The sequence below is a fragment of the Echinops telfairi genome, unplaced genomic scaffold (assembly GCF_000313985.2).
Source record: "Echinops telfairi isolate 266 unplaced genomic scaffold, ASM31398v2 ScPeMD7_2;HRSCAF=8, whole genome shotgun sequence".
NCBI classification, from domain to species: Eukaryota; Metazoa; Chordata; class Mammalia; order Afrosoricida; family Tenrecidae; genus Echinops; species Echinops telfairi.
The window spans coordinates 12133314-12145733 of NW_022103898.1; the positions used below are offsets into that span (position 1 = coordinate 12133314).

The following is a 12420-nucleotide window of genomic DNA, read 5'->3' on the forward strand; positions in this document are numbered from 1 at the left end:
TATAAATATATGCACACAAATCGATTTCCCCATCATATATATTTGCATATGTACATGCCTGTATTTAGACCTCTATAAATGCCCTTTGCCTCCTAGTTACTTTCTCTATTTCCTTTTACTTTCCTCTTGTCCCACTATCATGCTCAGCCTTCATTTGGGTTTCATAATTCCTGTTACATTGCCCTTGATCAAGCCCTACCAGACCTCCTACACCCTCCTTGCCATTGATTTTGGATCACTTGTTGTTCCCCTTTCCCTGGGTTTGTTAACACCTACTTCCATTCCCCTGCCTTCCCCTCTCCCACGTCCCATTGTTTTCTCGTCCAGATTGTTTATCCCACCTATCTTATATAGGTTTTGAGAAGTCTTGTTTGCTTAAACCCTAAATCAAATTCATGGCCATCCAGTCGATTGGACTCAGAGACCCTGTAGGGCAGGGTCACACTGCCCCTGTGGGTTTTCCAGGCTGTAAGTCTTAGCGGGAGTAGAGTTTCATCTTCCTTATGAGGAGCTGCTGGTGGTTTTGAACTACTGACCCTGTGGTTAGCAACCCAACTTATAACCCACTAAATAACCAAGGCTCCTTCATTTGCTTCAAACTTTATATTTACAATAAAGGGAGGGTGTTCCTCATTTTCAATCCTCACAACATGGTAGGGAGGAAGGCATTAGTTGGCCGGACCCCATTGAGATGAGGAAATAGGCCACTAAGCGGCTGAGCCGGCTGCTCTTAGCACCTCAGCACCACTTGTGGGCACACGGTCACGGGGTAAAGATGGCTGCTCCCTCAGATTGCCTGGAGTGGGTGGTCTTGCTGGCCTCCAGCCGGCCCGAGGGGCTCCCTGACACCTTCTCAGTGGCACCTAGCTCTGCCCCAGGCCAGGCCTGGCCAGTTCCACCCTCAGAGCAGGGGCTTCTGGTGCGAGGGGCACTGCCAAGCTCAGCTGGAGCTGCGGCAGTGACAGCATCTTGTTCCCACAGCACTTGGAAGGCTCCCAGAACCTTGGCTGGGGAATCAATGCCACTTCTCTTCAATGGCGCAGGTGGCAAAGGGGCCTGAAAAAGAAAGGTGTGTTCCATGCTGGCTGGGGGGAGGGCCTCCCCCTCAACTCCAGCAAGAACAGGGTCCCTGTGTGCACACAGCCTTCCCTCTCTGTGGATGTCACCCTCCACTGCTGTTCCCCACTGGCCCAGGCTACTGAGGGGCTGGGGCCACAGCAGCTACCATTCAGGGCCTGTGGCTGCGTCCACCAGTGCTAGCTCCCAGGAACTGCTGGCCGAGAGTGTTGCGGACACCGCCGCCGCCACCACCACCACCACCACCACCGTCGTCCCCTCAGGGTGATCCCTCCTGCCCTTTCCTCCCCCCTCTGCAGACACTGAGGGAGCATTCACTGCTCAAGCCCCCCCTTGCATCTCCTGGGGCACAGGCCAGTCCCCCGATGACCTTGAACCTGGGCCCCTATCCTAACCTCTGGAGGGCTGCCTCAGCGGTCTGCTGTGCTCTCTGTGCTATGGGGGCAGGGCAACTGACGTGAGGCCTGGCCCAGGGTGGGGAGTGAGCTTTATGACACCCTTCCAAATCCTTCTCGGGCAAGGCCTGTCCCATTTCTGCATCTTCTGACACCCCAGCAGGATGTCCAGGCCTCTGTTCAGCAACAAGGATACTCAGCAGGAGGCCCAGAGGCTGGATTCGGCTGGTGACCAGCTATGTGGGTATACCTCTTACCAGTCTGCTTCATCCACTGTCAAATGGGGAACATCAGCTGGCCTTCCTGGGCTGCTGACAGGCCCAATGTCAGTGAGGTGGGGCTCCAGGTCGGCCTCAGACAGCCAGGTCTACAGAGCCTGCTGAACTTTGAGCGAGGGGTGAAGGGTGAGCCCCTGGAGGGATTCCCAGGATAGAGGCGACAGGAAGGCCTGCCCCCCACAGAGCCCTCTCTGATGCCGCACTGATCCCGGAGTCAAAGGCAAGGCCTTCGTATGCTGGCCCAGCAGGGCTCCCAGTGGGGCCTGTCTTGTGGAAGGAGCACGAAGGAGCCACCAGGCCCCTCCCCAAGCCTGCCACCATAGAGCAGCTGGGGGCCCCGACCAGGCTACCAGGATTTCAGCCCCTTCCAAGACGCTTCTGCACACCTGTCGCTGCAGGTGCCAGCCCTCAGCTGCTCTGCTCCTGTGACTAGGTGTTCCAGGCTGACGGTGTGGCACCAATGCCCCAAATGCCAGGACCCCGGCCCAGAGAGAGAGGGACTGAGGTCTGTGTCGTTTCACAGACACTTACTACCTGGGCCACCTGGCCCTGTGAGGGCATGGACGTTTATTTTCAAATACGGAAATAGCACGGCATTCACATGAGCCGCTGAGAGCCTCGCGGTGAGACGGGATTGATGGAGTCCAAGCTCACTCACCCCAAAGGTCTGAGCGTTTCCTCGCCTGTACAAGCGAATGGTGGCAGACGGCAGTGGACCCCTGGTTCGAATGCAATCTTCAGTGGACAAGTGTAGCATGTCAGGAGCAGGAAGCAGCTCTGCTGGAGTGAGGGGGACTATGTGTGGGGGTGTGTGCCTGGACACGGCCGTGGAGCGGGTCCCTCACAGGTCCTCCAGGGAGGGGATCTCGGAGGTCTTCATCAGCGACAGCAGATTCAGGGACGAGACGCCAGGAATGTGGCCGGCGCAGACCTGCAGCATCCGCACCAGGCGCTGTGCCACGCTGAACTGGAAGTCTTTCGTCTGCAGGGGAGAACATCGGACATGGTGAGTCGGGGGGCTGGTCTGCTCTCTGGCTCCAGAGGGGCTGCCCTTGCCACCAGGGGTTCTGCTGCCCACCCCTACCACAATCAGGAAGTTCACCAAGTCCTTCTAATGACCTCCGCCACAGGGCCCCTGGGACCAGGCCATCTGCTGGAAAGCAGACACGGCTGGTGAGGTGGTCTCAGGTGGACAGCAGGGGCAGTGGCCACTAGTCTCCAGCAGGCCCAGCTGCACGGGCTCCAAAGGCTGGGAAAGAGGGGAGAACAGAGGGGCCCTCATGGGGCGAAGCAGGTGCCATGGGCTGGGTGGGGCGCCAAGACAGTTCTGGAGTCTGGCATCGCACAGTGCCAGGTGGAGAGAGATGGCACGAAACACTCCTTGGAAGAACGAATGACAATGGCCAGGTGGCTCTCCTGGTTCCTTCTCCAGCTGGAAGGGGTACGACAGCACCCATCCGTCACCCAAATGAGAAAGCAGGGCGTCCTGGGTGCCTCCTCCTCTCACCCACCACCCAAGACCCACAGACCCAGCACTGTCCTCGCAACATCTGCTCCCTCCCTGCGCCCTTCTGGGAAGACTTTCCCACTGGCTTCCAGGGCCCCTGGGTGAACACACTCAACTATGACGTGTGAGGCTGGGTCACAGTGCTGCCTTGGCAGAAAGGGCCGGGACCAGCGCCTGGGAAATCAGTCATGACAACCTCCTGGGCACTGTCACCGTCACCCAGTCCTCCTCACACTTCACACTTGCCACCCTCTTCATCCAACACCTACATGCCGGGGTACCCGGGTTCTGGCCTCGGGTCGCACGGCCACACTCCCTCCCGGCCTCGTCTACAGAGCTGAGGACCCCATCACGTCTCCAGGGCACCCCAGCTGCCTTCATTTCCCCTCGGGGGCATCTGTGAGACACCTCATCTTAGCCTGTCCACACAGGAGCCCCTGGGAGACCCCCAGACCTGCTCCCCACCTCAGTCAAAGGCTCAGGCTGAAACCCTCAGTGCTGCCCGGGCCCCCAGCACATCCCGTTAGCTACACCCCCGCCCAGCCCCAAACACATGGGACCTGAGACCACCACCCTTCTCCAGCCCGTCCAGGCCCTCCTGAGCTGGCTCTGACCCGTCTCCCCGGTCCTGCCAGCCCTCCCTTTGGTCTGGATCCTTGTTGGCCTGACCCTCGGGGGCTTCTCTCCACCACGAGACCCTCGAGACTCAGCCCATGGTACCCCTCGAGTCGCTCTGGTGGTGCGGCGGTTAAAGCGATCACTGTTAACCAAACGGCGGGTGGCCCTTCTCTGCAGGAGAAAGATGCATGCTTGCTCCCACACAGACTGCGGGCCTCAGAGACCCACAGCATCAGTTCTCAACCTGTGGGCTGCGACCCCTTTGGGGGGTCAAACGATCCTTTCACAGGGGCTATCCGATTCTTCACAGTAGCAAAATGACAGTGAAAACAATGTTATGGTTGGGGGGGCGGGGTCACCACCACGAGGAACTGTATGAAGGGGGCGCGGCCTTAGGAAGGTTGAGAACCACTGCCCACAGGCAGCCCTATTTTGTCGTCCGTCCAGAACCCTGCGTCTCCTCTACGGGCACCCCTGCAGCTGGCTCGCTCTCCCCGTGCCTTCAGGCCTCCATCCCGCTGACCACCACCTGGCACGCTACCTGCCTAATTCCTTACCTTGTACTACCCCCGCGCTTGCTCACAGGGGAGTTTGACTGGTTTGTCCCAGGCTGCACCCCCCACCCCCACCTGAGACTCACGCTGGGCCCACCGTGGGGACGCAACAAGGACTTTGTCGCTTCAACTTCGGGGACCTTTGTCTCTGGGCTCCCTCCCCGGCCAGGACCCCTCCAGCCTCCCTGGCACACTTCAGGGCCATGCACCGCCTGTCCTCCACAGCCAGCAGAGACGGTGGTCTGCCTCACTGCATTCTGACAGGGGGCACAGGCTGAGTCACCTGTGTCCCCTGGGAGAAGACCGCCCGGGTCTGAGTCACCAGGGTCTCCAGGGACCAGCTTGGGGGGAGGGGAGGCACCAGGAAGGGTTCTCACTGGATCACACCCTCCAAGTATACTTCCGCATCTGAAAATAGGGCTAGTGGTTCCTGCCACGCAAACCAGGCTCAAGCTTGGGCCAAGCAGGTGCCATCTCTGAGAAGGGCCACACAGGTATATGGAATGGGGCCTGGGGTGGGGGGATGGGCACCACCGAGGGCAGGTCCCAGGCCTATGTTGCTGCCCCTGGGTCACACTGGGCCTCCACACAAACGTGGGCCTGGCGTGGCCTGCCGCCTCGTGGCCACACACGGAATTACACGACGTGCAGGAGTTGCCAAACTGAAAGCAGATTCATCGCTGTCCCTCTTGGGCTGTAATCTTTATGGAAGCAGACAGCCACACCTTTCCCTCGTGGGGCAGCTGGTGAGTTCAAAGCACCCACCTTTTGGTCAACAGTTGGGTGCTTAACCACTACAGTGGGCTCTTAGGTCAGGAGGCACCCAAGCCAAGCCCACTGCCATCAAGTTGATGCCCACGCATGGCTCTCTTCCGGCCCTGAGCTGAACTGCCCCACAGGGTTCCGGGACAGACTGCCACATGGTGGCCGGCGGGTTTGCAGTTTGAACCAGATCCTCACTCACTGCACCACCAGCTGGCTAAAGGACCCCCACAGGCATCTGAGATGGGAGCGACAAGGGTCTCCTTTCAGACAAGAAAACGGCCAGAGGGGGCGACTTGCCCAGGGCCACTCGGGCAGAGGCTTCAGTGCGGGGAGTGAAGTGCCCCAACTCACTGGCCTGAATCTGAGAAAGTTCACGTGTGGGGGTGGTGGGGGGTGGGGGTGGTGATAGCGGCTTAGCACCTGACTGCCAGGGACCAGCAGGACAAACCAGATGTTGAGACGGACATGCTTCCTGGCTGGCTCACAGCATCCACCCCGTGTGGATGTGACCCTGACATACACATGCCATAGCTCCCCATGGGTCCACAGGAAACCACGCAGTGGGAGAAGCTGGAGTCTAGAAGCACCCCCATTTTACTGCTGTGGCCCCAACTTCCTAGGGGCGCACCCAGAATTCAAACCAGCCTGAGCCGCCTCATGCAGCGCCTCTTCTTCAGCCCACACCCCCCAGCTGCCCATTGCGCCCCTTACCGTCAGGTCACAGAAGAGCAGGGGGCTGCGGTAGGCGTGGGCCAGCTTCAGGATGGTGTTGTGGTGGATGCTGCACTGGTTCTCCTGGCTGGCTGCACGGGGTGGGGGTGGGAGGGAGTGTTACAAGCCACACCGCCCCCAACACCCACCCCACAGCCTCAGTCTTTCCCACCCATATGATTTTTTAATTATTTTATTGGGGCTCATACAATTCATCACAATACATACATCAATTGTGTAAAGCACATTTATACATTTGTTGCCCTTATTGTTCTCAAAATTCGCTTTCCTCTTGGGTTCCTGGAATTAGCTCATTTTCCTTTTCCCCCCTCCCTCTCCCTCATGGACCCTTAATAATTTATAAATTATTATTATATCTTATCTTACACTGCCCGGCATCTCCCTTCACCCACCCTTCTGTTGCCCATCCCCCAGAGAGGTTATTATGTAGATCCTTGTGATCGATTCCCCCTTTCTACCCCCCTTCCCTCCCGGTATCGCCACTGTCACCACTGGTCCTGAGGAGTTCATCTGTCCTAGAGTCCCCGCGTTTCCAGTTCCCATCTGTACCGCTGTGCATCCTCTGGTCTAACCAGGTTTGCAAGGTAGAGTTGAGGTCATGGTAGTTGGGGGGAGGAAGCGTTTAAGAACTAGAGGAAGGTTGTGGGTTTCATTATTGTTATACTGAACCCTAAGTGACTCATCTCCTTCCCACTACATGATCACACATGTTGGTGTGGCCGTTCGACATTCTTTTGGGGGCAGATGGCGATCACTTGGAGAAAGTGCTCCAAGATCACAAGGGACCCCTGATCTAAAAATGTGGGGACCGGTCCCCCCCAACCCCGAGGGACTAGAAGGAACCAGTGTCTTCAGAGAGGGTATTCCTGGCATCCCTGTTCCCCTCGGCCCACGGGAGCTGTCCCAGGTCCCTCTCCCTGCCCCAACCGTCCCCTGGGAGCGATCTGACAGGTGGCTGTCCCCAGCAGATGACAATGAAGCTGAGGTCACTGTAGAGCAGTGGTTCTCAACCTGTAGGTCGTGACCCCTTTGGGGTTCAAACGACCCTTTCACAGGGGTCGCCTAAGACCATCAGAAAACACATATTTCCGATGGTCTTAGGAACCGAGACACCACTCCTCTATCCATCTCCAGGCAGGTCGCTCACATGCAGATACACCCACCTATAAGTACCCGGCATGAAGACTGTTACCCATGGTACACCATGCTTCAAGACAAAATTTAATTTATTTGTCATTAGAAATAAATATTTCACAATATACAATTACATATTGTTTTGTGATGAATCACTATGCTTTAATTAGGTTCAATTTGTAACAATGAAAATACATCCTGCATACCAGATATTTACATGCTGATTCATAACAGTAGCAAAACGACAGTGATGAAGTAGCAACGAAAATAATTTTATGGTTGGGGGGGTCACCACCACACGAGGAACTGTATGCAAGAGTTGCGGCCTGAGGAAGGTGACGACCGTGGCTGTAGAGTCAGACAGACAAGAGCAAAGTGCACCATTGGGGAGGCATCTACCGCGTTAACTACGGGATCCTGGGCATGTGGCATGACCTGGTACCTCAGTGTCCCCAGCGCTAAAAGCGAGTGCTCAGTAAAGGTTCAAACACAAAACACCCCGCTGCATCCAGGGATCCGACTCACAGCCACCCGACGTGTGTCCGAGCAGAACGGTGCTCCGGAAGGTTCCCAACGGCTGACACTTTGGAAGCAGGTCACCAGGCCTTTCTTCTGAGGAACTTTAAACTGCACTGGAACCTTCAATCTTTGTGAAGTCCAGCACTGGGCCACCCTGCCACCCTGGGACTCCCAGTAAAAGCTATTCTTGTTTCAGTGTCTCAGGACTAGCAGGGAGTGTGGCAGGCCCATACGGTGACCAGCAGAATGGGCAAGTGTGGTGGAGAGGCTAGACAGGAAGAAGGTCGTTTGTGCCTTTAAAGGAGTTAGGGATTTCACTCAAGGAGCCCTGGTGATACATGGGTTATGCACTGGGCTGTTAATTGCAAGGTCAGCAGTTCAAAACAGCCAGTTGCTCGGCGGGAGGGAGAAAGATGAGGCTTAATGCTCCCATAAAGCGTTCTAGTCTCAGACATGCACGGGGGCAGTTCCACACTGTCCTGTTGGGTGGCTGTGAGAGTCAGAACTGACTGGATGGCATGAAGGATTTCACTTTGAAAGCCACAGGGGGTGCACTAGACCCCTCCAAAGAACAGGAGAGCGGAACCACCCAGGGCTAGGGTGTGGAGGGGAGGTGGGCAGTGGCAGGGGAGGGGAGCACTTACCACCAGTGGCCAGGAAGCACACCTTCCCCAGGAAGAAGTTGGCGTCCACATGGCACAGGGACTCCTGAACATTCTGGAGGCTGGGGGCCAGGCCCGGGTGAGAGAACCAACGAGAGGAGGAAACTTTACACCACAGGAAGCAGACGCCACCGCTGACTAAGGCCGGGAGTGATGCCTGGTCCTCTCAGTAATAAGAACTGTTCATACAGCGTGATCCAGGCTCGCCAAAGATCCAACGGCAAGTCGGGATGGGCAGTAACAAGTCCAAGTCCCCTCTCTCAGCACCACCCTTTGCGTCTAGCTTCCAAAGGGGATTGTGGGAAACAAACACTCAGGGAACTAAGACAAGGACTATGTTCCCTAACTTATCACAGAGGGAATCTGGAAAGCTGGTATTACACGGTAGGAAAGCCGCCACTTGGTAAGTTAGAATTAAAGTCCAAGTACATTATCCTGCTTTAAATATCATTCCCACAGATTCTCCCCAAACACCTATGCTGCCTTACAGTGAGCGCATGGCTGACTTTATTTCCCTGTAGAAGCAGACATCCTTTTGCTATCTCCTCCCGCCCCATGTCACCCAAGCCCCCTCCTCCTACCTTTCCCCAATGCAGGTACCATGTTAGGTTTCTTCACTTATGAGCTCAGGGACCTTAATGTAGATACCACCCACCCTGTGACGCATGTAACTACTGAATATGCATGTCTTAAGGCGACCTATTCAAAGTCCCAAGATAGTAAAGGCTCGCTCTCACTTCTCCCAGTCCCACGTGGTCCATCAAGAGGAGCTGAGGTGAGCATGCTATGTGTCTGACTCCTTTATTCTACTCTCTCCCACCTTTCTTATCCTCTACGACTTCACTACCATCTTCTTATATTATTGCTAGTGGAGGCTGGTTTCCTCTGACATGTAACCCACTACTCGGAACTTCTAGAACAGTCTTCATACACAAGCAGAGATGGGGGCAGAGGGGTAGAGTTGGGTTTTTTTCCTTGAGGGACCAAATGGCTGGGCTTGGGGTTGCAGGACCATAGTCTCTGGGGGCCCCTAGGTCAATCGACAGAACACAGTCCCCAAAGACAATGGTCTATCTTTAAAACACAGTTAATGTGAATGAGGTGAAGGTTTGTGGAGACCAGAGGGTTACGTCCACAGTTCACACATTCCGAGTCAGCTCAGCCATCAGGCTCCGAGGACTTCATTCACCCCACTCCCTCCCTGTGCCTCATCCTTCCCTGACCATCGGTCTCTGGGTCATGCTGCTGTTTGAAAACCGGAAATTCACTGCAGAGGTTAAGTTCCGTTCCGGAACTGAAGAGAAAGGGCCATAGTCTAGGGGCCCCCACCAATCTCTAGTCAACTGGTGAGCTGGTCTCTTTAATGATTTTGAGTTCAGGTCCACAGTTGGCTGCTACTCTATCTCAAGGAGGCCAAGCCGGGGCCCAGGCACCGCCTAGCTCAGTGCCACCTTCCTCTACAGGCCGGATCCCAGGGCTGCCACTGTCCAGAAGCCTGGCCTCTTAGGGGTCTGCTTGTGTACACAGCAGGCTTCAGAGAGTACCCGCCCACCCGCCAAAGAAACGGAAGCCGTCACGGATGGACCAGCCTCTCTTCCACACAGGAGAGACCAGTCCGTGGAGGAGGACATCACATGTGGTAAAGTGGAGGGACAGTGAAAGAGAGGAAGACCCTTGGCAAGACGATGACATGGTGGCTGTCACAATGGGATCAAGCATAGGCAGGGCCAGGCAGCGTTTGGTTCTGCTGTGTGCAGGGTCACTACTGCACTCAACTACAACTTACACGCTCGCTGCCTGCTGGCCCCTCCTGCCTCACCCTCTGGGCTGCCCCCAGGCAAAGCCTCTCTCTGCTTCCTCTCCTCCCAGGTCAGCGAGGTCGGTGTCCCGGCCCCCTGAGCACGACCAGCCAGTCCTCCGGCTCTCACCTGTACTTGTTGTGAAGGTTGACCACGAACACGACCAGGTCAATTCGGGGCCGAGTCACATTGGAGGGCAGGGGGAGAGACCTTGCCAAGTGGCTGAAAACAAAACAAAACAAATTACACCAAGAAATTCCAGGCCTGCAGTTACTGCACAGGGACTGTTCCTGTATTGTGCCTCTTAAGGAGGCTGCCAGGGGTTTGTCACCCGTTGATGGACAGATGCCCTGGTGGGTGAGCCTCGGGCGAGCACAGAGGAGGGTGGGACTGGAACCTTCCTGCACACCAGTCCCTGCTCTGACCAGGCCTAAGAGCTCCTCAAACCAACAGTTACCTCCCAGGTTGCTCTCACACCCATGGGAGCTAAGAGGGGCCGGAAGGACAGGACATCCGGGCTCTCACCGAGGCCAGTTAAAGACTGCTTCCCACTTGATCTGGCAAAGACAGGCAGCCCCGGAAAAAAAAAAAGAAAGACAGTCTCGGAAGCCCGGAAGAGCAGTTCTAGCTGTCCTCCTTCCCGCCCTGCCTTAGGATCTGTGCCGACTCATGGCAACCCTACAAGACAGGGTAGAACTGCCCCTGTGGGTTTCCAAGAATGTTTACAGGAGTAGAAAGCCCCATCTTTCTCCCGTGGGGCAGCTGGTGGTTTTGAACTGCCAACCTTCGGAAGTGAGTCTGGCTTTTGGTTTTCTCTAGCTGATGAATGATGTGAAACTGGAGGTGGCAGCCTGGGACCCAGGGAGAATTGGCAAAAAAGGAATGGTTACTAACTGTCAGGGGACTTGGGGGCGAAGTCTGGATGTGGGAAGGCCTGTCAGCTGCACCACATGCTGGGAGACCAGGCTCTGGTAAACTCTGGGCAAAGTGGACCAGAAAGTGGAAACCGCTCAATGTCCAGCCACAGCTGAATGAAGAAGGGAATTGTAGTTCATGAACCGAGGTCATTCCGATTCGTGCTACAATGGTAGACCCTGGAGACCAGCGACTGGGAAGTGGGGCCGGCGATCACACCCACCTGCGGCCTCCCCAAGCCTGAGTTAGGTGCCAGACGGGCAGAGGGCTACTCCCCGCCCCCCTCAGCCACTTACATCATCAGCTGGGAGGGGCAATCCTCTCGGAGCATGGAGTCCGCCAGCTGCTGCAGAAGGGCATCCTCGGTGCTCACCAGCTGCCCAGAGACAGAGAAGGGGACAGACCGATGCCGGGCACAGCCGTGAGTCACCTCCGGCCCCTCCTGCGGCCCGGCGACACCCGAACCCACTTCGGCCCTGACTCCTGGTTTCCAGCCCCGCCTCGGAGGGCGCCATTTACCGAGCCGGCATCCCCGAGGTGGCACGGGGTGAAGCGCGTGGCGGACCACCCTCTGGATGGTAGCGGGTTCCCAACGCTAACTCCTGCCCCGCTCGCCCTCCTTCCGCCCGGTCTCTCCGGGCGGTCGGACTAAAAAAGCCACTCCAGCCCCCGCCGTTGGGCGTCGCCCGCCCACCCCACCAATCAGAAGCTTGAACAGAGCCGATTGGTGAAGTGGTCTGACCGCGTCACGCAGCGGCTACTCCGATTGGTTCAGCACGTGGCTCTCCCGCCCTCTGCCCAAGGCGCCGCGGCCGCGACGGAAACTGCGCGGAGCCCTCCGAGGAGGGCGCAGAAGCAAGGCTGGTGGACGAGCGGGCGGGCAGGGGGACGACCTACCAAGACGGTGGCCGTGTTCAGGCCCGGCAGCTGGTCCAGCGGCCTCAACACTGACATCCTCGTCGCCGACAGACCGCCGCTCACGCAGAGCGCGCCTGACTTTCAAACCACGCGGACGCCCACCCCTGGGCGGGGCCGCGGAGGACACGTGGCTTTCCGTGGGCGGGGCTTCCAGGCGTCCTCTTAAAGGAACCGCCACCTTCTCTGCCGAGGGAAGCCCCGGCGCCGTCCCCACGTAATTAAGGTGCTTCTGGTGAACCTGGCGTGGGTCTCGGGGAAAGAAAGCCTTCGGGGATATTCACTTTTCCCTCTCTCGTCGTTTTGGCTCATGCACAGTACTCTTCATTCCTTCCAAGCCTGCCACCACCAAGCCCATTCCATCGCAGTTGAAAGTAACTCCATCCTTACAGATGCCCAGAACTAAACCTTGACCTCATTCTTGGCATAAGCAGGCCTGTCAGTTCTTCCCACAAAATATATCCAGACGCTGAGGCCTTCCTGAGCCCCCCACCAAGCTGCTCCACCCTCACCTTCTCCCTTCTGCCTCCACGCTTGCCCCAGGCTACTC

General features: G+C 56.9%; 1 protein-coding gene across 5 annotated transcripts; it reads right to left on the reverse strand.

Moving 5' to 3' along the window:
• Positions 1-584: 584 nt before the first annotated feature.
• Positions 585-11926, reverse strand: CENPM (centromere protein M). 5 transcript variants are annotated; one of them, XR_006680071.1, is made up of 7 exons: positions 11853-11926; positions 11252-11331; positions 10170-10262; positions 8224-8303; positions 5906-5997; positions 2409-2732; positions 585-1056 (listed from the first exon to the last, which is right to left on the reverse strand). XR_006680071.1 is itself a non-coding variant. In XM_004700288.3 (6 exons), the coding sequence occupies exons 1-6, from the start codon at positions 11907-11909 to the stop codon at positions 2592-2594; spliced, it is 543 nt and encodes a 180-aa protein (XP_004700345.1). In that variant the 5' UTR covers positions 11910-11926; the 3' UTR covers positions 2288-2591. The 5 variants fall into 5 exon arrangements, 4 of the variants coding, with proteins under 4 accessions (XP_004700345.1, XP_045146342.1, XP_045146345.1 ...); XM_004700288.3 differs by lacking the exon at positions 585-1056 and having other exon boundaries at positions 2288-2732; XM_045290407.1 differs by lacking the exons at positions 585-1056; positions 11853-11926 and adding an exon at positions 11475-11582 and having other exon boundaries at positions 2288-2732.
• Between the last annotated feature and the right edge of the window lie 494 nt (positions 11927-12420).

What these genes read in the sequence shown, in the direction of transcription:
- CENPM (XM_004700288.3), bottom strand. Translation starts at nt 11,909, where the DNA reads ATGTCAGTGTTGAGGCCGCTGGACCAGCTGCCGGGCCTGAACACGGCC. An exon ending in AACCTTCACAACAAGTACAG is followed by an intron (nt 8,304 to 10,169) that starts GTGAGAGCCGGA and finishes CCTGGCCCCCAG; the next exon opens with CCTCCAGAATGTTCAGGAGT. An exon ending in GTGCTTCCTGGCCACTGGTG is followed by an intron (nt 5,998 to 8,223) that starts GTAAGTGCTCCC and finishes CACCCCGTGCAG; the next exon opens with CCAGCCAGGAGAACCAGTGC.